This window comes from Momordica charantia (assembly GCF_013281855.1).
Source record: "Momordica charantia cultivar OHB3-1 chromosome 10 unlocalized genomic scaffold, Mcharantia_2.0 BLBB01000010.1, whole genome shotgun sequence".
NCBI classification, from domain to species: Eukaryota; Viridiplantae; Streptophyta; class Magnoliopsida; order Cucurbitales; family Cucurbitaceae; genus Momordica; species Momordica charantia.
In genome coordinates this window covers 3,220,955-3,245,743 of record NW_028275158.1, presented here as the reverse complement: position 1 = coordinate 3,245,743, position 24,789 = coordinate 3,220,955, and the positions used below count along the sequence as shown (strand labels likewise).

The 24,789-nt window shown below is 35.1% G+C and overlaps 3 protein-coding genes across 6 annotated transcripts; 1 reads left to right on the top strand and 2 right to left on the bottom strand.

Annotated features, from left to right (window-relative positions):
• Nucleotides 1-172: 172 nt before the first annotated feature.
• Nucleotides 173-4,835, bottom strand: LOC111017738 (Protein kinase superfamily protein). Its single transcript, XM_022293591.2, has 9 exons — nt 4,341-4,835; nt 3,327-3,878; nt 2,285-2,569; nt 1,899-2,157; nt 1,762-1,814; nt 1,348-1,415; nt 1,131-1,220; nt 899-983; nt 173-812 (listed from the first exon to the last, which is right to left on the bottom strand). The coding sequence occupies exons 1-9, from the start codon at nt 4,423-4,425 to the stop codon at nt 253-255; spliced, it is 2,037 nt and encodes a 678-aa protein (XP_022149283.1). The 5' UTR covers nt 4,426-4,835; the 3' UTR covers nt 173-252.
• A 4,515-nt stretch (nt 4,836-9,350) lies between these two features.
• On the top strand, nt 9,351-19,377 carry LOC111017754 (PI-PLC X domain-containing protein At5g67130). Of its 4 annotated transcripts, none has more exons than XM_022293617.2 (8): nt 9,352-9,626; nt 9,741-9,863; nt 9,953-10,090; nt 12,897-12,995; nt 13,111-13,719; nt 13,795-13,881; nt 14,160-14,298; nt 19,229-19,377. In XM_022293617.2, the coding sequence occupies exons 1-8, from the start codon at nt 9,375-9,377 to the stop codon at nt 19,246-19,248; spliced, it is 1,467 nt and encodes a 488-aa protein (XP_022149309.1). In that variant the 5' UTR covers nt 9,352-9,374; the 3' UTR covers nt 19,249-19,377. The 4 variants fall into 4 exon arrangements, with proteins under 4 accessions (XP_087975024.1, XP_022149309.1, XP_022149308.1 ...); XM_022293618.2 differs by lacking the exon at nt 19,229-19,377 and having other exon boundaries at nt 9,355-9,626; nt 13,111-13,414; nt 13,496-13,719; nt 14,160-14,452; XM_088118898.1 differs by lacking the exons at nt 14,160-14,298; nt 19,229-19,377 and adding an exon at nt 14,010-14,151 and having other exon boundaries at nt 9,351-9,626.
• On the bottom strand, nt 14,524-16,845 carry LOC148208408 (uncharacterized). The gene has a single exon (XM_088118897.1). It carries the CDS (start codon nt 16,700-16,702, stop codon nt 14,672-14,674), a length of 2,031 nt encoding a protein of 676 aa, XP_087975023.1. The 5' UTR covers nt 16,703-16,845; the 3' UTR covers nt 14,524-14,671.
• Nucleotides 19,378-24,789: the final 5,412 nt, after the last annotated feature.

Here is a 24,789-nt window from a genome sequence, read left to right as displayed (position 1 = left end):
ATCTGAATTTTATATTTTATATTTTTTAGAGGAGAGAGACTAAGATGTTTGTTGTTGCATATGGACCAAAAATGTGGCCACATGAAATCTGTTTCAAGACATCATTTTACCTGAACCAATTAATATTCTATTCCATGTTTTGGGAACCATGGAAAAATTTGAATACCAAGCATGCTTGCAACCCCAATACTTTTTTACTGTCTAACTTCTGTCAGTGTCAAACATGGCTTCTATTCTACAATGCCAAGTCTTCTAAAATAATTGATCTGATACAGAGAAAATATTTGAAGGAGACTGTGGTGAACCAGTTTCAAGCAAAAAGCTTCTACTACAATATGACCTAGATGTGCTTGAAGATGAGGCAAGATACCTTCCATCTCCACTGTGAAAAAGCACATCACTTCTATGCATTTTCCTCTTGCTCATGCTCTGTCTCCCTTCAGTGCCTCCATAATCTTCATCGTCAACTGCTTCAACGAGCCCTTGATGCATCGGGTCTGAACTCTCGTACAGTAGCCGAAGCACCTGTTTTATTGATGGCCTTGCCCTGCCTTCTCCCTCAGTGCAGCGTCTCACAATCGACACGATTGTGCAAAGTTGTTCCAAGTCAAAAGAGTTCTTGATGCTAGGATCTACTAGTTCAGTTATCCTTGAATCCGAGATCATGTACAGCTGAGACCATTCAACTAAATTCTTCCCATCTTGTATCGCACGTCTGCCGGTAACTATTTCCAATAGTAGCACGCCGTAGCTGTAGATATCACTTTTCTCTGTAAGCTCTTGTGTGATAACATACTCAGGATCCATATAACCTGAAATTGACGAGTGTCGATATATTGTTAGCTTACAAAACAATAATATCCAAATATAAGTTGAACAACTTGTCTGTCTTCCAAACCTGGCGTTCCTCGAATATCTGTATTCACCGGTTCAAAGAAAACAGAACCGTCCTTTGAAGCGTGGGCAAGGCCAAAATCTGCAACCTGGAAGGTGAAATAGAAAAACAATAAGTTTGCAGTTGGATCTGCAGTTTGTTACTGTGGCATCAAAAGAAAAGGGCAAAATTGTCATTGTATTTTTGAGAAGAAACAGAAGCAAAATTGTCATTGTAAATGAACTTGCCAAGTTACCTTAGCAATAAAGTTCTCATCCAGTAAAATGTTGCTGGACTTGATGTCTCTATGGCACAGTGGGGGATCACAATAATAGTGAAGGTACTCCTGCAGAGGATAATACAAAATGAATATGGTTTTCCTTCATTAAAAAAGTTGCAGAAAACAGCCTTTGAAGATGGTTAGCTATTAGTTCATGAGCTCTTGATGGGAACAACAATATCAGAACATTTACCAAAGCATTGGCGACATCAATGGCGATTTGGATTCTCGTCCGCCAACTTAGAGGGGTCCTGCCAGGAGCTGCACGAGTGTGAGAACGCGTTCATTTAGACAAAACATGAGAAATGAAGAAAACATGTCATGGAAGAAAAAGAAATCCCACTTTTTCGTCATACTGATACTACAGATTATAAAATGATTCATGCGGATTTTTCTTTTTGTTTTAAAAGGATGACCAGTGAGCTCATAAGTAACAACAGCCTTGAGACTAAAAGTTTGTTCAAATGTCATCTGAAGTTTGACTTCATCAACAATTCTTGAAAACTTCCTTTCCAGTTAAATCTTGTTTAAAGAACTTTAAAATGAAACATGGGAAAAAAGAAAGAGTTAGAAAGAACAAATGAGTGAGTTGAAGAAACTAACATACCATGCAGATGATCTTTCAAGCTTCCATTCGCCATGTACTCGTACACAAGAAACCTGCCAAGGAAAAAGAATTGTGTTTCATGTTGTCGACACACGACGTTAAACGCCTCTGCAAAAGTATAACGATTAGGAAACTACCGTTGGTGCTTTTCAACACAAAAGCCTCTTAAAGCAACAAGATGCCGGTGGTGTAATCTTGCAAGCAGCTCTATTTCTCTGCCAAATTCATCCTCCCCCTGCTCGGAGACTTTGTTCATCCTCTTCACAGCTGCCACTAAGCCATCACTAAATTGCGCTCTATAAACGGTTCCATACCCTCCTTGTCCAATTGTTGTACTAAAACTATCTGTTGCCTTCTTGATCTCCTTATAGCCGAATTTTTTAAACATAGAAGGTCCTGCACGAGATGCAATTGCAACAAAGGGCGCAAAACACAAAAGAAAAAGATAAGTGAAACATTACTTGTACGTTATATTGCTATTGCTAAGCACAGAACTCAAAATACCGGAGATAAGTCGCCCAACCTTCCTGATATTTTTTGATGGAACGAGAAGGGAAGGATTTTGAAGAGTTGACATCCATCCTTTCGGAATCCTTTAGCTCTCTGCTTTTCTTTCGAATCAGCACAATCAAGATCACCAGCATCATTACAGAAACTACTGTCACCGCAATGCCAATACCTGCCACTAGTGTTAGATGGTAGGAATGGTGACTTTTATCACCAGAAACACCTAGTGTAAGCAGCCCCGGACTTGCAGCAGCCGATGGACTTGGAGAAATATCTGGTGTAGCCAAAGATGGGGATGGAGCTGAAAAGAGCATAAAAATTTAAATCACATTCACACTACACTCTGTTGGAGAAGAGGAATTTGAAGGAAATTTTATTCATCACTCAGGACTAAGGAAACTTGTATCTGATTAAAATAAAAGACGAACAAAAAGAAAAGCATGAGCAAATCTAACTAGGACTATATGTGTAAGCAACTAAAATTTGCTGCCTTGAAAGTCCAACTTAAAAGGTTACATCTTTAGGCAAGTAATCCAGCTTAACCAATTCCTGCATTAGAATTGGGCAAATCTAGCTGCTTTCGTAGTAGAGACTTGAGCGAACCAAGTAATCAAAATGAACATGCATTAACAAAAACCATCAAAAGTCGGGCATTAATCTTCAAAAAATGAGTTTGAACCATAACAATGCTATGCAGTTATATAAAGGTGATCGGCAGCCGCGACATCTAAGAAATCGGTATAAGCAATCTTTAACATAATAAAATCCATAGCATGATTTCACCAATTATGGATGAAGTGAATTCGAACAGTTAATGCTGCCAATGTGCTCATATTTGCTTCTTCCTCTCTATATCTTCATCCATCCCACCTTAAAAGATTGCTAAATGCTGAAGTATTATTTACACCTAACTGCTGAATAATCGTACCTCCGTATAACAATGTTGCAACATACCACAAAAGTAAGAGGCAAATGGCATAGAACAACATGCATTTTGCAAATGATATCTATTGAACTTTAAGAGTTTGCAGTAATAAATAGGAAAAAGAAACTCATACCTGGAGGCTTGCTAAGGCCATGAACTCCAAAGAAGCAGCTTGCAAGATCAATGATTGAAGTAGAATCAAGTTGGCTAGCAAGTGTAATAAACGTAGCATCGCGACAAGTATTTAGCGTGATATTATCTTCTCTTCCAATCAGATTGCGGAGATACAAAATCCCAGTATTGATACACTTCCTGCAAGTACTCTCCTCCGAGAGTGGCAATTTGCAATTTTCGCTGACGTTCATAAATTTTGGAGACCGAAGCATCTGTGTGACAGTTTCTCGACCTCTACACGCAAAGTTCACTGGAATTTTCGTTCCAACACCACAGAAAGCTGTGGCATTTCTAGGAACCCCATAGAGTCCCATGGTATCAAACAACGATTGCAGACAAATGTTAGATAAGTTTGAAGAAACTCCCAGTTCCCCTGTTGCATTTGCTATCTTAGCAACAGAAACTGCAACAAATGCATTGATATAGCGGCAGCACTTCCCTCTTTCATTGGGGTTGGAGCAAATAGAGGCAGCTAAAGTAAAGTTTGATCCACTCAAATCCAAGGGGCAGTCTGTTGAAAGTTTCAGAACAATAGCAAAGAAAGAGTTTTGAGCATTTTGAAGATAATATTTGCTTCTGAAATATTTACCATCTTAATCCAAAAACAATAGAAGAATCAAATCAAGCTCAGCCAAACAAAACCTAGGCCCACAAAAGCAAACTCCAGACTGCAGCAAAATGGAGGGTAAAAAAATATCCCGCAGTCAATACGGGCGCATTTAGGCAGAAAACAAGACCGCCCCGTTTAGTCCTGAATCATTACAGTGACTTTTTCTTTCGCTATTCATTGTGTTCTTGAGGGAAACGAAAAACCCATTTCTATAAACGCCATTTTTCTTAGAAACTGAACTAGATCAGAGAAATCGAATCCAGAAAAGAAATCGCAATGAAAATAGAAGATTCAGAGTGAGAGAGGGAGAGAGAGAGATGAGTTGCGTCTGAGTATTCAAGCAAATGGAACGAAGAGACTGACCCGCCATTGTTCGAGGAAGCTGCATTTGAAGAAGTATAAGAAACCCCAATAGAAACGAAGCTCTACTCAGTGCGGTCGCCGCCATGATTGAGACGGCCAAAACCCCAAGTTCTCGTCGCCGGTGGCCGGTGGCGCGAAGTAGAGGCGGCGGTTTACGTTAGCTCATTTCAGAAGGAATCAAAAGGAGAGTGAGGAAGGGAGCAATTTTTCAGGCGCGTGAGTGAGTGCGAGTAGTTCAACCGTGGACGCGTTTCAAAGTTTCAAAACCCGTTTCTTCCAAATTAGTTTCATGATTACATCTTTCATGGAATATAAGTAGGACCCAAAAACCCATGGCAGTGCCACTAACAATTATAAAGGAGAAAAGAGAGAGCGAGAGAGAAAAAAAAGGAAATTAGAATTTGGGTATTGGAAGAAGAAGATTACAGAAGCAAAGTTGACTAAAAAAGAGACCCTCTTGAGAATTAAATTCATCCTCGATTGTTTGCTCTCGTTTGCAAATTGCAACTTTATGAACAATGACGTCAAAAATCACCAACCAATCGGACAATCTTCACAGTGCATTTATTCCATTGATTAGTAGAATACGAAGTTAGACAATATACGGTCTTATTTCTCATTAATTTATGACATTCTAAATAGAAAACACTGACAAAATACAGACATTATTTGCTATCATATTCACTTATTGGAACTTTTCATGTTATCAATGGCTTTAAAAAATCGACATTAAATCTTGGTCAGCTACAGTCGTTCAAAGAACCAGATTTAGATACCAAAACAAAAGGGAACGGTCATTAAAAGTGAAAACGCGAATCTTGAATTTTACAAGAGAAAGGTACATAAAGACACGTTATCCTAAAGAAGTTTTTCTTTTCTGAGAATCACATGAATGTAAAGTTCTTAAGCCTCAGCCAAAGAATCTCTTTAGAAAGCCTACTCTTAAGCCTCATCACAGCTTTCGTCCTATAATAGAGTCCAATTGTTGAAAATTATATGAAATCATCCGTTTAGGACTTCATGTCGAAGTTAAAAACACAAACCCACCTGAGAAGAATATAAAATAATGACAAACAGACTGCGGCAAGCGCAGAAAATGGGTCAAAAACAGTTTGATTATAGATGGCAGAGAGAAAAAAGACCTGTAATTAGACAAATACATATCCATTTCCCCTTCTCTTTCTCTCTCCTCTCTCTGCGTAGCGTGTAATTATAGCGGAGAGAAAATGACGCAGATAGAGAAAGGAGCAAAACACAGCTCTCTCCATCTCTCTTAGCAAGAGAAACAGACCCACATAAACAAAACCCCTGTTTTTCTCTCTCTATATTTCATTATTTCTGTTGCATTATAGTGAAACAGAGCGAAAACGACGAATAAAGGAAAACCCCTTTCCCCCTTTTCTCTCTCTCTGTTTAGTATTATACATTTATACTAGAACAGACGAAAAAAGACCCATATAAACAAAACCCCTGTTTTCCCTTCAATCTCTCTGTGGTACTATACTAGATCACAGAGAAAAATACCCATATCAACAAAATCACTCCCTCTCTCACTATCTGTGTACCACTGTAGTACATTACAATAGAGAGAAAGAGACATATAAATTAGGCTAAATTATAAAAAGATACCCAAACTCCTTTATGTTTAAGAATGCTCCTATTCTTTTAAAAACTTCAATATAATCCTTTAACTTTTAATAAACATTTCAAACATACAAGTTGAAGAAGCAAAAAGTTGACGTGGTAGACAATTTGAAAGTCCTCTTCTTAAGAGAGTTTGTTTCTTCATTCATTATCTAATAGCTTTTTCTACGTTTTCTCTCTTTTTCATACTTAATACACGAATTCATTCTAAATCCCCCTTTTCTCTCTCTCTGTTTTGTGTGAGCATTATACTGAATCAGATGTAAAAATACCCATATAAACAAAAACCCCTTCTGTAGAAGCATTATACATTTATACTATAGTCTACAGCAGAGAGGGAAAAAAAACCCATAAAAGCAAATCCCTTTTTCCCTTCTCTCTGTCTGTTGCTCTCAAAGTTTTGACAGACATTTCAGTGCTGGAATCTGCTCTCTTCCATTAGAAATTTGAAATGTAAATCTCCCTCTCTTCTCTCTGTAACACCAGCATTACATTTACAGCACACAGCAGAGACACAAAAAAAGAGCCATACAGGCCGAACCCCTTTTCCACTCTCTCTAAAATGGACACATATTGCATTGATGGAAGAGATGGAGAGTTGTTTGATTAGAAAAATGAAATGTAAAATGTCCAAAATCAGCTCCTTGGAAGTGACAATTGAGAGCATGTGAGATTATGGTGGAAGTGGGTGCTGTGGCGTGGCGCCCACTGTTTCTGCCGCCGCTACGCCCAAAGCATCTCTCTCTCTCTACATTGTGTCACAGGTTTTCTTTAGGACATCAAATAATGTACTCTTTCTATGTTTATTTCCCGTCTTCTTTCTCTTTCCACAAATAATATTCTAGGCTAAATTATAAAGCATATATAAAGAGACTTATGTTCATATTTTTGAACTGAAAGTTAACGGGACAATAGACCTGTTTAATAACATTTTCATTTCTTGTTTTTGTTTCCTATTTTTTAATCAAGAAATATAGAATTGTATGATCCTGTTATCTATAGATTCAAGAGTGATAAAACAAAATCTTTATTTACGTTGGAACAAATTGAAAATGAGAACAAGAAATAAGAAACTTGTTGGTGTTGTTTCCAAAATTTATGTACAATTTTGAGATTGTTTCTAAAAAAAAATGATAAACAAGAAACATAAATAACTTGTCAAAGGTTTAGATCTCTTAATAAAATTAGAAACGAGAAACAAGAAATAGGAATGTTACCAAACGGGAGGTTTCAATTTAGTTCTAAAACTTTTCTTCCTCCATTGTCAAAGAGAGTCATTCTCAAATTGTCTACCCAATTTTTCCCTAATATTTTTCTTAATGATAACTTCTTCTCTATTTTCTTTGAATTGATCCAAATAAGTTTTTATATTAATTGTCATGTCATAGATTATGCTAAGTCAACGTTCTGTTCATAATATTAACGCTTAACCTCCCCTCAATCTCGAACATGTCAAACTACCATTTTTAACTTCTCTGCCTGAAATTTAATGATTATAAAGAAATTAATGTGTGTCCAATTAGTGGATTTTTTCTAGAAAGGTTCAATTAATGGATTTATAGTTAGCTATAATTGGCATATATCTTTAATCACGAAGTTGTAAGAGATTGTGAGTTCATCTCCAACTTACATGTTGGATTAAAAAGAAAAATTATTTTTAATATATTACTAAAATATTAAAAGGTTGAATCTGTCTGAGTGCAATTCAACTGGTAATGTTCAACCTCACCTTATTCATTTTTGATATAAGGCCCACTATACAAAATTTCTTTAAGGTCAAACTTCTAAAGCCCACTAAACGACAGTTTTTCAAAGGCCGAACGTATCAAACCCATTACACCAATAATCTTTAGTGTAGATCAATGTAATAATACAACAATAAAATCTTATAATAACGATTTATTTTATTATAAAACATACCATAACAAAGTATATGAAACACATATCTAATTTATCAATAGGTTAGTTGGAATGTAAAATTCTGCCCATATTTGTAAAAATTTATTGCCATATCCTTGACTATTGACTTTAAAGTCGGTAGCTTAGCTTACGAATTTAGGTTAATCCTTAATTAGGTACACTTTCCTTTTTCTTGTCGATCAGTTTAAACCCTATACAAACATAGGAGCACTCATTCTTGCATATTCATACAAGACTCGAGTCGGCGACCGAATTGAGGTATTATGAAGGTACCCATTACTTGGAATATATCCTCTCAAAAATAAAAATATGTGTTTGTCAAGTTTAGTCCTTCTTAATTGGATTGGACGGACTCAACCATAAATACTATGTATAAACACAAGATCACTATCCTTACTCTCAAGAGTTTCACAGGCACTACTTTACGATGATCAAAGGACTGACCATAAAGATTGAGGCGATCAGTTTAATTAGACTAATTTGGGAAGGGAAAAAAAGAAAAAAAAATACTAAAATAGGGTTGATTTGGTTATGAAAAGGAATCTTTTAGAAGAGTCCATAAATATATCCACATATAAAGTGGCGTTTGGTTAAGGATAAAGGGTTAGTATTTCTTAGAAGGAAATTCTTTTTGTTTATTTTGCGTGCCCCTTTGAACTATCATGTTCTCTCTTCATAATATTTTTAATACTCTCACTTTTGAGTACTTCAATTCTCACTTTTATATGATGCATATGTTTTGGATGGTTAATAATAGTTCTTTTAACTTATAAGCTATGTCTTGAATTAATGTACGAGATAATAAAATTTCATATCAAATTCGAAGAGTTTTACGATTGATCAAGAGTTTTGATAGGAGCGAAAATATTTGTAGAAAATGATGTATTTGATGAACCTATTGCATTTGGATCAAAGAGACTAATAATTTGATGGAAGTTTGTAAATGACTCATCAAAATAATAACTTTTTAAAGATCGATTATATTTTAAACGTTTAGTGAATAAAATAAATATTTTAAAATATTAGACACTAAAATAAAGGTTAAAAACATATTCGGTCTTGTACATTTATTAAAGTAATGACTTAGATCTTCAATTTCAGTTTGTAACGATTTAGTTATTGTCCGTAACTATTTAATTTCCGTAGTTTGTAATGATTTAATCTCTATCTATGGTGAAATTTTTTTTGTTAAATTTTTTATACATGTAGATCGATAAACCTACGAAGAATCAAATGTGTTTATAAATTATAAAAACTAAAAATCGATATTTATATAGGCATTAAATTGTTATAAATTCAAATCACAGAGACTAAATCTTTACAAATCAAAATTCAATCATTGAAATAAAATAAGACAAACGTTAGGTGAAAAAAATAAAATTAAACCGTTGCATCATTTTAAAAAGTTTGAGAAAGTGCAGGGAGGGTATTAAATATCCGTACGATTGTGCGCGCTATACCGTTGAGTCCATGAAAGCATATCCTCCGAGTCCGCCGTGTGAACTCTCGTTTCGTTACTCCAAAGACTTCCGCCTCTCCCAATTTTCTCTCCCACCTCCATTCCGGGAAAATTTCAGCGATCCACTCAGAATATATTCGCGATTTTTTCTCTCCCGCCAAACAAATCCCACTATGGAGCATCGTGATTTCTCCAAGAGAGTCATTCTGGGACTGACTCTGTTACATTTCGTCTTTCTCTTTGATTCTTCGTCGGCTCTTAAGGTTCGTTTTCCCTTTCATTCGTCTGCAATCGGAACTACTTCGTCTTTTTTTTTTTAATCCTTTTTCGAGATTGTGGAATTTTTCATCTGGAATTGCTTGGGTTTGATCTCTTAGGAGGGACGGACGTGTATTGTGAACAGAAACTGCGACGCCGGCCTGCATTGCGAGACCTGCTTCGCCGACGGCAATGTGCGCCCGCGCTGTACTCGGATCCAGCCAATTAGTCCGATTTCAGAAGTCCGTAACGGCTGCGATTGATTTTTGTTTTCCCCTTTTTCGAGCTGTGGTTTTTTGATTTTTTGATATTGGAATAATGTTTGGAGCAGGTTAAGGATCTGCCGTTTAATCAGTACGCGTGGTTGACGACACACAATTCCTTCGCGAAGTTAGGAGCGAAATCGGCTACTGGCTCTGTGATTCTTGCTCCTACGAATCAGCAAGACTCCATTACCAGCCAGCTTAATGTACGTTACTGACTTTCCTTTTTACTCCTCTTCGTTATATGTTTTCTTTCTCCTGTTTGGGTCGCGGGATATTCGAGAGGAGTAAAGTGAAATGTGGAAAGGGAAAATTAACAGTTCTAGAACATTTATTGGGCGGTCTGGCGGTGAGTCTTATCGTCTCTTTCATTGAAAATTGCACAAGATTCAGGATCTTGGGATCACTTTGCTCATTGTCTGTAACTGGAAAAGTTCCAAAATATCTTCTGTTTTTCCCTCCTTCAAACCCTAATTTGCTCGCATTTCCCCCCGTTTTAGGTAGAAATAAAATTAGATTGAGTTCTTTTGAGAATGTACTGATGTGGGTATAAATGAAATCTTGGAGAATTAGGAAAACTATCTGCCAAAAATGGCAAACATGTAAAAATAGAAATAGAGATTAATATAATGGTAATCGGGGAAGAGAATTTAAGTTTTGACGGGTCCTTTACCCCCAATACTTTGCTAGTTGGATTTTTTCAAATTTACTTTTGATGATTTTTTTCAGTTCAAGTTTTAGGATAAGAATTTGAACTTTCATTATTTTTAAGGGATGGATGTCATAATCAATTAAAATTATGTGACTATGTATTTGAATGAATAGTCAAACTTGTTTGGCTTGTAAATTTTGTTGAAAGTTGTTGGAATTGATTCGAGCACTCACCAAATAATTAAAAAAAGAAAAATATAGTAAGCTTATTTTGATTAGATTAATTTTCCTTGATGAATGGAGTTGATTTATTTTCTAAAATCTTTTAGGATTGATCCGAATCAAATTTATTAATTTTCTTTTAGTTTTTTTTTTTCTTTTTAACTTTATGATAGAAGTACTTGATAATTCATCCAGATTTGATCTCTTGCTGATTTTATTTCACTACATGCGTCCTTCTAGAGCATTTCTACGTTCCAAATATAGTTTTTGTCCTTGAAATGATATATGATATTCAATTACTATTCTTGATTCGGCATGTTAACATGTATAAATATATCTTTAGAATATTACTAAATAACTTTTTAATTTTTTTTCAACCGACCCAAATGACTAAAACCAATGTAGTCCTGCCCAAATGTCAACCCATAAGGTCGAACTGAATTGGTCCCATATCTTGTATTATTTGAATTAGCATATTTATTGCCCTTAATTTAATTCCATCTGCCAATTAAAATCGACCTATGTAAAAAGTAAAGGAGAGGGACAGTTGTCCGTTTCATGTGCCTTAGATTTAAATATATTAAGAATTAAGAATTTTAATATTTTGTGCTACGCACCTGTGAAAATTTGAACCTCTAATAGAGAGATAAGTTATATTTTGATTAGTTGGGCGGGTGGAATCTACTTCTAGTGAGAGCATGTTTTAGGTTACTTTATTTTAAATGAAAGAAACAGGAAAATCTTTGCTTGCCAGCCCAACTCAGCCGATATCTTAGACCTACAGAACAACTAGTAGATTTATTCCACTACTCATTATAAATATTGGTTAGGCGTGTGGTCTCTGATTTGTTCTTCTATTGTTTTCTCATTTATGGTGCGAGCGTGACTCATTCACTTGAATGCTCCACTCCTTTCTTGTCCTATCCATTTTCAAATAAGCATATGGCCTCTCTCTCTCTCATGTGCTTGTAATCTTTTGGCTTTAGTGTGTAAGAGATTCTCTCTCTTTCATGTGTCGGGAAATTTTTGGTCCTGGTTTTCTATTTTAATTAGGAGGAAAGATAAGTCGCTTGGCAACTACTGAAACTATAGTGCTCAAATATAATGATGATGCTCTCTTGACTCTTGCAAAAGGCATGTTGAGATTCATGTTGCCATCCAGAATGGTACCTGAAAGAATGATATATCTTTAAGCAAAAGCATATTTCTTTAGGGTTGGTTGATAACTGTTTTGTTCATGTTTATTTGTTTTTGTTTGTTAAGAAAATGAATTTGTTTATTAATTACTTTTTCCTTTTGTAACCTACCTTTTTTTTAATTCTTAATTAAAAAAAAAACTAATAAAAGTAGTTCTTGTTCTTGGAAACCTTTTATTTTTCTCCTTTTCTTTTTATTTTCTAGTTTGGTTAAACTTTGAAAAGGTAGAAAATATTAGCATACAGTACAGCCTTAATTTTTTAAAACATAAAATTAAAGACAGAATTACTGCCAAAGCAGGGCATTATCACGAGATATCTTAACACCCTTCTAACAGGGCGAAATACATATGGTTTTATTAATAAAAAATCTCATTTTTAATGCAATCTATAATCGCATCAAGAGTTAATGTTACCTCAACTAATGAAGACATCATTTATCTCCCTAAAGTTAAAGGTTCGAATTTCTCCATCCTCATTGAATACACACGACTTTTCCGTGGCTTGATGAAAGTTGTTTGTATTAGATTAGATGGTTATGATCAAAGTAACTAGGAGATCTCAATAAAATGCAAATGTCCTAACCTTTAATAGAGTATTTTATCTAATGAGCAACCTCTTGGAAAGGGTTTGAGATCTTTTGGTCTTTTGGTGAGCTTCATTTCAAAAATCCTTGATATCTCCTAGGTTCGAGTCTTGAGGTGGGTGCATGTAGGGAAACAAACTTCTGACTCCCATTTATTAAAAGGGAAAAAAAGAAAGAAAAAGTATTTCATACTGATGTTGGGGCACAACACCCCACTCCCCATACCATGGTTGTAAAAGAATATATACTTATACAAAGATGTTCAGTAAAATTCTGAATTAATTTTTTTTTCACTGCATATTAATTGTTAATAAGCCAGTGCATTATCCTTTGTAATGTTCAATTTTCAATCTGCAGAATGGCGTCAGAGGATTGATGCTTGATATGTATGACTTTGAAAACGATATTTGGTTATGTCACTCTTTCGGAGGCCAATGCTACAACTATACAGCTTTTGTAAGTGTGCATTTTGCATACTGCTATTTTGTGTTCTGAATTGGCTCTATATGCTCTGTTCATTTCCTGGTTTATGTTATTTTGAACAAGTTGATGCAAAACTTTAAATGACCAGCAACCTGCCATTAATGTTCTCAAAGAGATCCAAGCATTTCTCGAAGCAAACCCGTCTGAAATCGTCACTGTTATAATTGAAGACTATGTCACATCACCAAAGGGCCTAACTAATGTGTTTGTTGCTGCTGGTCTGGCAAAATTCTTGTTCCCGGTGTGGAGAATGCCGAAGAATGGTGGAAACTGGCCCACAGTTAGTGATATGATCCAGAAAAACCAACGGTTGCTTGTTTTTACTTCGAAAGCGTGGAAAGAAGCCTCTGAAGGAATTGCATATGTATGGAGATACGTGGTAGAAAACCAATGTAAGTCATCTCATAATCCAGCAGACCAAACTGAACTTCGAAAATCCAATAGCTTTTCTTATCGATTTGGTCGTTCTGCAGACGGGGATGAAGGAATGAGAGCAGGTTCATGCCCAAACCGAGGAGAATCGCCTCCGATGAACACTACATCAAGGTCTCTAGTGCTTATAAATTTCTTCAGAAGCGCTGCAAATTTCCCTGAAGCTTGCAAGGATAACTCAGCTCCACTACGCAACATGGTGAACACTTGCTATAATGCAGCAGGAAAAAGATGGCCCAACTTCATTGCTGTTGACTTCTACAAGGTAAACTTCAAATTCCTCTGGAAACTGGTAATTAATGAACACTAAACATAGTTCAATTTGTTATGTATATTTCAGAGGAGCGACGGGGGAGGAGCTGCAGAAGCCGTTGATATAACAAACGGTCACTCCATTTGTGGATGTCCAAACATTTCCAATTGCAAGGTTAGCAGTCACTGCTAAAATCAATATAGGAACTTTTTCTTGCAACCCCTAAAATCACTTTCTGGTTTCTGCATATTAAAATCGAATCCCCTTTACTTTCAACATCTACCCAAGTTTGAATTTGGCAGATAAGGTTGAATCTAGAAGAAGGTTAATAAAACAAATGAAACCAACAGCATTGCGACCCGAAAAGAAAACGGTCTAAATAACCAGAATGGCTGATATCTCCAGGCATTAAAAGCTGACCAAAATTCTGGTTCTGATGAACAAATATACAGAAAAATATGAGATTTGGGGCCTGTGAGTTACCTCTACCTGAGGTGAGCGATGCAGCAGCAATACCCACAGAAGCAGCAGCAATACCCACAGAAGCAGCAGCAATCCAAAGCAGCTCTGCTGAATCAAATGGCATATCAGGTCAGTTATGTGGTTTGATTGACACAATATTTGCAGCAGTCATTCTACTCTTTCTCAAGGAATTTCATGTATAGCATCTGTTGGATAGTTTCTCAATGTCTTTTTTAAGTGTCCATAACTATTTTAGAGCATCTTTCATTTTAGTTGAAGAGTATTTAAAGTAGTTTTCAGAAGACTTGATTACTGATTAGTATTGGGTTAAGTTTACCATTTCAACCAATTCAGTTAATACAATAGTTGAATTTTATGTGATCTTATTTTTCTGAGTGAAAAATTTGACCTATATTAGTATCACTTAGATACATCAATATGATGTCAAATTTTCATTACATTTAAAAATTCTGCTAACAAATCATTTAAAACAATTAAAAAATTAGAATTTCTCTCTCTCTCTCTTTCTATCCTTTCCCTCTCTCTGTCTCCTCCCCCGCCGCCGTAAAAACCCTTTCCGCTTAGGTTTGGAACGACGGCGGCCACCCTCCTCCTCGCCCTCAGCCACCGTCTTCCGCCTCCTGCAGATTCGGAACGGCGACAGACATCCCCCTCTGCAACAACACTGCAGTGTGGATTCGGAATGGCCAGTAGCCACCACCTCGTCATGCCAGTCTGCGACGTCGGCGGGGGCGAGCACCTCCTCATGCCGAGCTGAAACGCCGCCGGCGACCAAACCCTCTTCGTCACGCAAATCTGGAACGCGGACAGCTATCTTTTTCCTCCCTCCGCAAATGTGTAATGTTGGAAAGCACCAACTGCCGCAGCTCTGGAACGTCCAACAGCCTTGCTCGGATCTGGAACTCCGGCCGCCGCAGCTAGTTTCTTTCCCCCCTTTTCGCCCACATCTAAACCACCCGCAGCAGCCGCCCTCCACCTCCTGCCCCAAATCTGAAACGCCATCTTCCTCCTCCTTCCCAAGTTCTTGAACGCCGGCGACCAATCCTTCCTCCTTGTGAAGATCTGGAATGCTGTCGGCAGCCATCGCCTTCTTACTAAGATCCGGAACGTCGGCAGCCACCGGTTTCTCTGGAATGCTGCCGGCAGCCACCCCTTCTTCCTCGCGTAGACTTGGAGAGCCGGGTGCCACCCGTCTCCCCAAGCACATGTTAAATTTTGGCCAGCAGCAACTCCTTCGAGCAGATTTCGACGAATGCTCTCCAGTCAAATCTGGAACACCGGCAGCAGCAGACACCTTCTCCTTGCAAAGATCTGGAATACCGCCGGCAGCCACTAGCTTCTCCTTGCAAATATCTGGAATGCCGCCGGCAGCCACCGGCCTCGCCTTGCAGGAATCTGGAATGCTTCCGGCAGCCACCTGCCTCCCCCCGCACATGTGAAATTTTGGCCAGCAGCAACCCTTTCGAGCAGATTTTGAATGCTCCCCGGTCAAATCTGGAATACTGGCAGCAGCCACCTCCTCCTCCTTACAAAAATCTGGAATGCCGCCGGCAACCACCGGTTTCTCTGGAATGGTGCCGGCAACCACCGCCTCCTCCTTGTGAAGATCGGTGGCTCCCTTCCTCCCTGCACAGTTGTGGAACGCCGGCAAACATCCCTTCCGTTGCGCAGATTTAGAACCGTCGCCTTCTGAGACGCCCTTCTCTTGCAAAACTACAACATCAGCCTCCTCCTCGTGTTCATCTGAAACTCCGGCCACTCTCTTCCTCCCTGCGCAGACGTGGAATGCTGGCAAACATCCCCTCCGCTGCCCAGATTTAGAAACGTCGCCCTTCTCTTGCAAAACTACAACATCGTCAACCACCACCCCTTCCTCCTTGTGTACATCTGAAACGCCGGCCACTCTCTTCCTCCCTGCGCAGTTGTGGAACGTTGGCAAACATCCCTTCCGCTGCGCAGATCTAGAGCCGTCGCCCTCCGAAACGCCCTTCTCCGGCGAATCTACAGCATCGGCAACCAGCCCCTCCCCATTTGATGGAACATCGGCGGCAGCCACTCTCCTCCTCCTTCCGCAGTTCTGAAACTTCGGCAGACATCCCCCTTGTGCAAAACAGCACCCACTCCTCTCCCCGCGCAGATCTGGAGCGACGGCAGCCACTTCCCTCCTCCCGCAGGTGTGGAACGCCGGCAGACATCTCCGGCCCGCAGATTTGGAATGACGGTGGCCACTCCCCTCGTCCTTGGCCAGATCTGGAGCGGTGGCGGCCATTGTTGTCCTTCCCCCGCAGATATGATACGCCGGCAGACATCCCCGTCGCGTAACTTTAGAAGCGGGTACAGCCATCTCCTGGGCAGCTTCCACCTTGTCTTCCGGCGACAATTCGGGAGCGCCGGGAGCCTTGCCATGGACGGAGCGATGTGCAGGGACAGGCTTGGATTTGGAAGGGGAATCCTCGAAGGGGAGCCACTTGGTGAATGTGGGCAATTCCTGCATCTGGGTTTTTCGAGGCATCTTTGGTTGGGCAACCCCGCTTCCTCCTTCCGCTATTCACCAGCCATGGAAAAATGGAGTTCTGAAGAGGAAGGACATACATGCGATGAAGGGGCGGGGCAGGCCGAAGGAGAGAGAGAAAAACAGAAATGCAGGTCACTCTGGGAAAGGGCCTGCGAAAAGGATGGACGGGAGAAGGGGGTGCGTTCCTTAGAGAGAGAGAGAGAAAACAATTATTTTCTTATTTTTAAATGCCACGTCAGAAAATAATTTAAGATGATAGACCCTTTTGCCATGTCACCATTATAAAATTAGTAAAAAGCTAAAACATCAATTTAAACTCCTACGGATTTTTATCCTCACCTCGTTTAATTTTATCCTATCCTAACTTTCGGAAGATGTTGCAATTTTTATTTTTATTTAGAAAGTTATTGATAAATGTATTTTAATGAAATTATAAAATATATATTTTGTAGGGAACTGTGCTTCCAATCAAAATAAAATTATAATTTTTTTTTGGAGTTATTTAATGGTTAATTTTACGTCAAATATTTGATTTTTGTTGAATTAATGAGTAACTTCAATTTTTAATCCATTGCACTTTTTGGACCTATAAAACAAATGTTAATCAAAATTTAATAATATAATTTAAATGATGTTCTTTAAAATCCTTTTTATACAGTATGAATATATATGTAGTCTTATTATTTTTATTTTCATTTATAAAGATTTTGTAAGCACAATTAAAAAAGTTCATTAAAAATTATAAACCTAGTTCTAAATATACATATTGTTATCATCAAGCTAACAAAATATATATATATATATATATATATATATATATATATATATATTTTTTGAATGCACCAATTTTGTTACTATTCTTTAGCAGCATGGGCAGACTTAGTTGTGTAAAAGAATTCAACCAAGAGTTTGGATTCTATTATTCCAATTAGCATTTATTATCAAATTTTAATAATAAAATTTATCTCCTCCCATGATATAAATAAATGTAAATTGTTATAGAATATGGTTTAAAAAAATTCATTGTAACAAATAGCTTAAAAGTTTTTTTTTTAATACAACATGTGGGCGGGTGAGATTTGAACCCACAATCTTTTGGTCGAAACTCACAATCATTGTAACATGTGGGCATATGATTTTCTCTATCCCGATAAAGCTTTTGATTCGTATCAATATACCCTTTCCTGAAATTTAACCGACAAAATTGTATGTATAATGTATGTATATGTGTATATTTGTGTCTTTGGAGGCCCAGGCTCTAAATGCATTGTTTATTTCTTAATTATCTTGCTCTTTAGGTTTATTTTAACTTTCACCTTTCTTTTGGGACAAAAATCATCTTTTTTTAGTACATGGTTCATTTTAACTTTTACTTATTAATCCTCTCTCCCTCTCTCTCTCTCTCTCTCTCTCTCTCTCTCTCTCTCTAAATCTTCTCTCTCTCTTTCATTAATTCCCCATCCTTTCCCCCACAAATTCTTAACCTCTCATTAATTAGTCCTCTCTTTTCGTCCCTCTAAATTTCCCTCCTTGGGCTCTCTCTCCCTTCAAAATTCTTTCTTTTATCTTGCAAGTTTAGAATTTCTATTATTACCTCTGTGATAGAGATGGAACAAACAAAAATTAGGAACCCAAAGGTTAAAAGATTAAGTTAATATTAGAATAGTTCAACGGAAAAAACTTAAAAGTCGGAGATTAAAATCCCCACACCCATATTTATTGTACTCCGAAGAAAAAGAATATTGAAGACTAAATAAAAAGGAGTAGAAAGTGGATAAACGTTAAGAGTACAAACATAAAAAATAAAAATAAAAAAACATTTAGAAACTACCAAAAAAAAAGGAGAGATAAAATCTTAATCAAACATGTTCTCATTGTATTTGTGTTATAAAGGAAAAAAGTTAAAATGATATATTTTTGAAAAATACAAAAATAAAAACTTTTTATTTTTAAATTTGCTGTTTAGTTGGTATTCATAGCTAACACCTCAAACCTCATATATCCAAGAGGTGAAGTCTGGCTCAACAACTTGATGTTAGTTCTTTCTTCATCTTTTATGTTACCACGTGCTAATGCATGGTGAATCATAAGTCGTGTTGAGTGAGAATTGACTTGATTGCATTGTATGTCTACTAAATTTATCTCGATAAATGGTTAAGCTTGATGCTCCATAGTTCATACCTCGATTATATTAGATATATATCTTATTTTTCATGTGTCAAATTGGCGAGTTCTTCCCCTTCATTAGTATAGCTAATTTAAGAAGATGTGTTCAAAACTATTTTTAAGAATTGCAATCGGATCAATTGAAACTTAAAATACCTTTTTTGGAACTAGCCCACTTCTCATTAGTTGAAAAGAAAAATTTCTTATACATAATTAAGGGGCCATTAAAAAGCCGACTACCCAAACTAATAATAGAAGTAAATACTTTTTGGTCATATTTTACTATAACTAACCTTATAGATCCCACTTAATCATTAAGGTTATCGATTATCTTAATTAATTTTTTTTTTGTTTTAGTACGATACATGGACGGATGATCGAACTCACTACCTCTTGGTTGAAGATATATATCATTTACTGTTGAACTACGTTCGCTTTAATTGTTTTAATTAATATTTGTTGGGTAATACAGTAAGATTGACATTAGTTTAATTATCTCCTTTCCCCTTCCCTTTGAGTTTAATATATAGGTTTCATACTTAAAAAAAGAAAGTTTGTTCGGTTGAGGATTAAATTGGGATCCCTATTCGACTATAGACAAAAGCTAATTAATTAATGGACGAAAATTGTCCATAAATAAACTAACACTTTAGAGTAAAAACAAAGAATTTACATATATAAAAACATAATTATATTTGTTTTAGGACATTAATACTACCATTAGCCACCCATTGTTGACTTAGTTTAAAATTATTGCACAGCTCAAGAAACCTAAAAACTCTTCTTATAATTAAATTAAAGTGATTCCATTATTCCATATCTACCAAAATTTCCTCTAATTTTCCCTACTTAAATTTCTAACTTCTGATTCCTTACCATCTTATTATTCTCACATTAATGAAGAAAAAAAAAACAAAATTTATAGAATCATTTTTAAATGAAATTTTTTTAAACACTTTCAAAATTTTGGGCCTAAATTTATCATTTAACAGAAAAATTTTCAAACCATGTAATAAATTTTATATTTCATTTTGGGCAGTAGACTTAGCCTCGAACAACAATTAGATTTGTTTCATACTAAAACAATAGTATTTCATGTGATAAAAATATTACACTTCAGCCATTATTAAATATTAATGAGATTAAAAATACATTATTATATTAAAAATATTGTTGTATTGAATTGATGGATGTGATGTTAGCAATAAAGTTTGGTGATGACTAAGACCGTCAAATCAAGTCAAATTATAAATAGTTAGTTTCTATAATAATAATTTAATGAGTGTCTTTTTTTGTATTATTTAAAATAAAATCATTTGAAGGACTTGACGCCGACGTGGTCTTCGTTCCGCCCCCACGGCCCCACCAAACTCTCTTTTATTAGAAAAATCAAATCTCCTTTTTTTTCTTAATTAAAAAAAATCTAACTTTGTGCATCAATAATTCAATGCTAAAGCCACTTTTTTTTTTTCATTTTTTTAATAGTGACAAAAAAGTCCATGTGCACGATCCAAAGTGTACAAAATTCCAACTTTTCTTTCGAATCGTAATATAAAAATATTTTTTACTAAATTAAAAAAATACCTCTAAACTTTACCGTTTGTTTTAAAAATAGACGTATTCTTTCAAACATTTTAATATTATCCTTAACATATTTCAAAAAATACTCAAAGCAAAGAACGAAAAATTGACGTGGTAGAATTCGAAACGACGTGACATTTAATAGAAGCTTGTTTAGAATTATTAACTGGCATTGCAACAAATTTAACCTTTAAATACGATAAAAAGAATTTACGGATGGAATAAAAATAATGACAAGCCCACAATTAGTCACAGCTAAATGTTAAATTTATTGTACTGCTGGTTAATTGTTCCATTTTCATTAATTGTCATGCTATTTCGACCCTGTTATTTTTCGTTCTGACTATTTATTTAAAAAGTGTTTTTAAATATTTACGAAAAGATAGAGATATTTTTTAAACAAATTATAAAGTTCAGATTCATGAAATAAAATCAATATACTAATTGATAATATATCAAGATATGAATGAAATGAAATACTTAGTACTAGAAAATTTTTCCTCGAAATAAAAAAAAAAATCCAGTTGTTTCATGTGAATTTTTGGACTTTAACGATGGGACCACATTTACACGTGGCGCACATTTAGAGTTCCCACGTGGAAAGTTAATTTCGATTATTGGTGTCCATTAATATTATATTTTGAGATAAAAATGCTTGGCTCGTGATTGATTAGTACTCAGTCGTAGTCTCTCTCGCTCAAAATGACTTTTTTTTATGTTTTAATTTTTTTAACGAATTTTAATTAGATCGAGTTATAAATTTAATACTTAATATTTTGAACTGTTTTTATTTATTAATTATTATTTTCTTTAAAAAATTTCAATTGTATTCCTATTCTGTGTTTATACTTAGTTTTAGTCGTTATACAAATTGCTGAGTGTGATGGTTGTCTTTTTAGTTTTTGAATTTTAACCAATTACAATTATATTTTTAAAATTTGAATTTTGATTCTTTGTTCAATCTCTACCATTAATTTTATTGGGTAAATTATATTTGAGGCAATATGTGTCTGAGTCCCAATCAGTTACGTAATGGATCAATGGGTCGAGATATTTGGGCAATTCGTACGGGAGACAACTGGCAAAGGAGGCACTAGCATCCTGCGATCAAATCATAACACGTTTTAGAGTATGATCAAAGACACCTTCTACCGGGAAGATTAGAGTGTTAATGGTCCTCTCACAACACACACACTCTCTCTCAATATAAAAGCAACATTTGAAGATTATTCAATACCTGAAAGGCCGGTGAAAACTCTACTAAAAACTCTTGCTCAAACCGTTTTCTCTCATTCCAAGTAGTAACTCAGGCATCATAGTATAATCGATAGTAGAGCACCACACTGATGTTAAAATTTCTGTATGCAAGTGAAGCTCGAGCTAAAAGATCAGAAATTGACATCAACAATTAACATCATCAACTTTCTCATCACTTGTATACTTATTAAATAAACATGCACCCATCTCGAATAACGATAACAAAAAACATATTAAAATGGATAATTGGACAACACAAAGCAAGGGATACAATAAATATTTTCTTTTTAAATGAATGCATTAGAATGATCCATTTAGCACATAATCCCAATCAAATCATTTTATCTCACATCACTCTTCAATCTTTTCATTATGCTACAATATATTTACATATATATTATAGGGAATGGACCCATTAATTAAAGTAGGAATCACAAATGTCAATAAGAATTTCTTCCTTTACGATAGAGAAAGATACAAGATACCCAACCCTTTTGAAAAAACTTTAAAGTTGTAGGAAAAGATAGAATTATTTAATAAAATATCTTTAGAAGGGTGATGGAAAGAAAACAAGCTAGATATCCAATTAGAAAAGTTACTAATAATAAATAAATAAAATATAAAAGTTAGTTTGACATGACTTTTACGATTATAAAAGAACTCTTTTCTACTAAAAATATTTTTATTATCACAAACACACTTGAATACTTACAGAGAAGACAGACAATTAAAATACGTATAGGATCAAAAATATATTTAAAATTTTAGCTCTCACTAGTGCAAGTTTAATTTTCAATTTGTTATAATGTAATACTGAGAAATAAAACCAAAGCTGAGAAATGCTTTGATATATATTTTTGGAAAAAAGAAAAAGTGGGATGCTTTTGTTATTCTTCACTTTTTGGTCCATTTCTTTGATGTGTCAAAAGTGGAAGATTATTCAAATTTTTATTTAATTTAATCTTTTTAATTTTAGGTGTTGTATGCTTCTCAATTAGTAGCCACCAATGGAATCTCAAAAAGAATTCATAAAGATTATGTTAAAGTAGTTTAGTTTTTTATGTGAATGAGTTGTGTCCTCTTGTGCCATTCACATGAAAAGCACTTTTTTTAGCGTATAATCACAACAACAATATCTTAAACTATTTAAAGCATAGGCATAGATGGGGCCTATTCCGAATGGATAGAGAATAATTTCACATTTTGGGGATGGAGATGGATTGAAAAATAAATTTGAAAAAATTAGAAATTAGGTTAAAATTTATTCGGTATGGACTAAGTATAAAAGCGTATCAAGATATTACATTAACCAACCTAACTTGAATTGCTTAAAACATTATAAAAAGTTGAGCAAAAAGTAATTTAGGTTTAAAACCTATTTTTGTCTCTAATTTTATTAACTTATTATCCATAAACTTTCAAAATATTTGAATTTTGCATTAGAAATTATCTTAGAGTAATTATAATTAATTATCTATTAATGATTAAACCAATAATTAAAATTTTTTTTACCATTCAAATAAAAGAGTTGATAGATTACACAAGAACTAAAAATGTCTTAACCAATCAATTAAAGAAAGGTTAAATAACAAGTTAGGTCCATGAAATTTCACAACCATATCATTTAAGATCCTATACTTTAGAAAATTTGCAATAGATTTCATAAACTTTTAATTTTATATATAATAGGTTTTGGTTATTAAATTCATCAGTTTACTGCTAAAGCGTCATATTATATGTATTATTCAAGTATAACATAGTAAAATTGATTTTTAGTAAAATTGGCATAGAGATCCATTAGATACAAAATTAAAAGTTTAGAGATTTGTTAGAAAATTTTTAAACTACATCGACAAGAATGACAAAAACATTTTAAAAGTACACATAGAGTTAATAGATACAACAAGTTCACAAACAAATCTGATAGGTTAATACTATTTTCGTCCTTATACGTTTGGACTTTGATTCCTTTTGGTCGTTATACTTTCAATTTTTTTTTTTTTGATTTTGGTCATTGTACTTTCAAAACATCTATTTTAGATCACATAGATTTAAAAAGCAACCAATTTGATTGTTATTTGTAAATTTTTAACACAAATTTTATATACAACAAAAACCATTTAATACAATTTTTTAGTGAATAATTCTTTTTTTTTAGGAAAAGGTGTCATGCTGAAATTAGGATTTAAGTAAATGAGATAAAAATTAAAAAAATGAAAAGACTAAAATAGTTATTTTTTAAATATACATGGACTAAAATTTACGTTTCAAAAGTGCAAATGATTGAAATAAATAAAAGTTAGAAATTACATTAACTAAAATAAACATTTTAATAAATACCTAAATTAATCAGAACCACAAGTACACTAGATAAATAGTAGCTAAAGCAATTTTATATTTGAAACCTTAAAAAGTGAATAGTTGAATTAATTAAATGGAAAGAAGAATAAAAGTTGGGAGGGGAAGAAACTGGGGCACACGTGTGAGGTGGGAGAAGAGGAAGAGCACGTGCGGACGTGGGGATTTTGGTGTAAGAGCTGTAGAAGCAACTGCTGCCCGGTTGACCGGAGACAACCGGGTCACGCTCAACCCTGCCCTTCGCCTCTCCCTCTCTTTCCCATCACTTTCCTTTCAATTCTCCCATTTCCCCTTTAAACACTTTTATTTAATTATTATTTATTTCTTTATTCTTACTTCTTGGTTATTACTCCTTTCTACACATTTAATGTTTAAAAAGAGATTATTTTGCTTAGATAAAGACAATGGTGCACTCAGGACTCAGGGCGCGGGGATGCAAGATTCTAAATCCTGTGTTAGGATGTTACACGAAGTCTGATTTTGCCTCTAAATGAGTTTGGTTAATCGTTTGCTTACCCGATGAATAAAGGTGTCTAATAGATTTTCAGCGTTTAATTAATTCTTCAACTTTCAATTATTGTTTTTAAAATATATTTTGTATTATTGTTTATTTGCAAAGAGAAGGTCATGGTCCCATCAAATAATTTCTTTTATGAAAAAACGAATCGTTCTATTCATTTTTCTTCACTTTTTACTCCACTTCACTTAATTATTCTTTGGCA

What these genes read in the sequence shown, in the direction of transcription:
- LOC111017754 (XM_022293616.2), top strand. Translation starts at nt 9,375, where the DNA reads ATGAAAGCATATCCTCCGAGTCCGCCGTGTGAACTCTCGTTTCGTTAC. An exon ending in ATTCTTCGTCGGCTCTTAAG is followed by an intron (nt 9,627 to 9,740) that starts GTTCGTTTTCCC and finishes TTGATCTCTTAG; the next exon opens with GAGGGACGGACGTGTATTGT. An exon ending in CCATTACCAGCCAGCTTAAT is followed by an intron (nt 10,091 to 12,896) that starts GTACGTTACTGA and finishes TTCAATCTGCAG; the next exon opens with AATGGCGTCAGAGGATTGAT.
- LOC111017738 (XM_022293591.2), bottom strand. Translation starts at nt 4,425, where the DNA reads ATGGCGGCGACCGCACTGAGTAGAGCTTCGTTTCTATTGGGGTTTCTT. An exon ending in TGTGTTGAAAAGCACCAACG is followed by an intron (nt 1,815 to 1,898) that starts GTAGTTTCCTAA and finishes TTTCCTTGGCAG; the next exon opens with GTTTCTTGTGTACGAGTACA. An exon ending in ATGAGAACTTTATTGCTAAG is followed by an intron (nt 984 to 1,130) that starts GTAACTTGGCAA and finishes TTCACCTTCCAG; the next exon opens with GTTGCAGATTTTGGCCTTGC.
- LOC148208408 (XM_088118897.1), bottom strand. Translation starts at nt 16,702, where the DNA reads ATGCCTCGAAAAACCCAGATGCAGGAATTGCCCACATTCACCAAGTGG.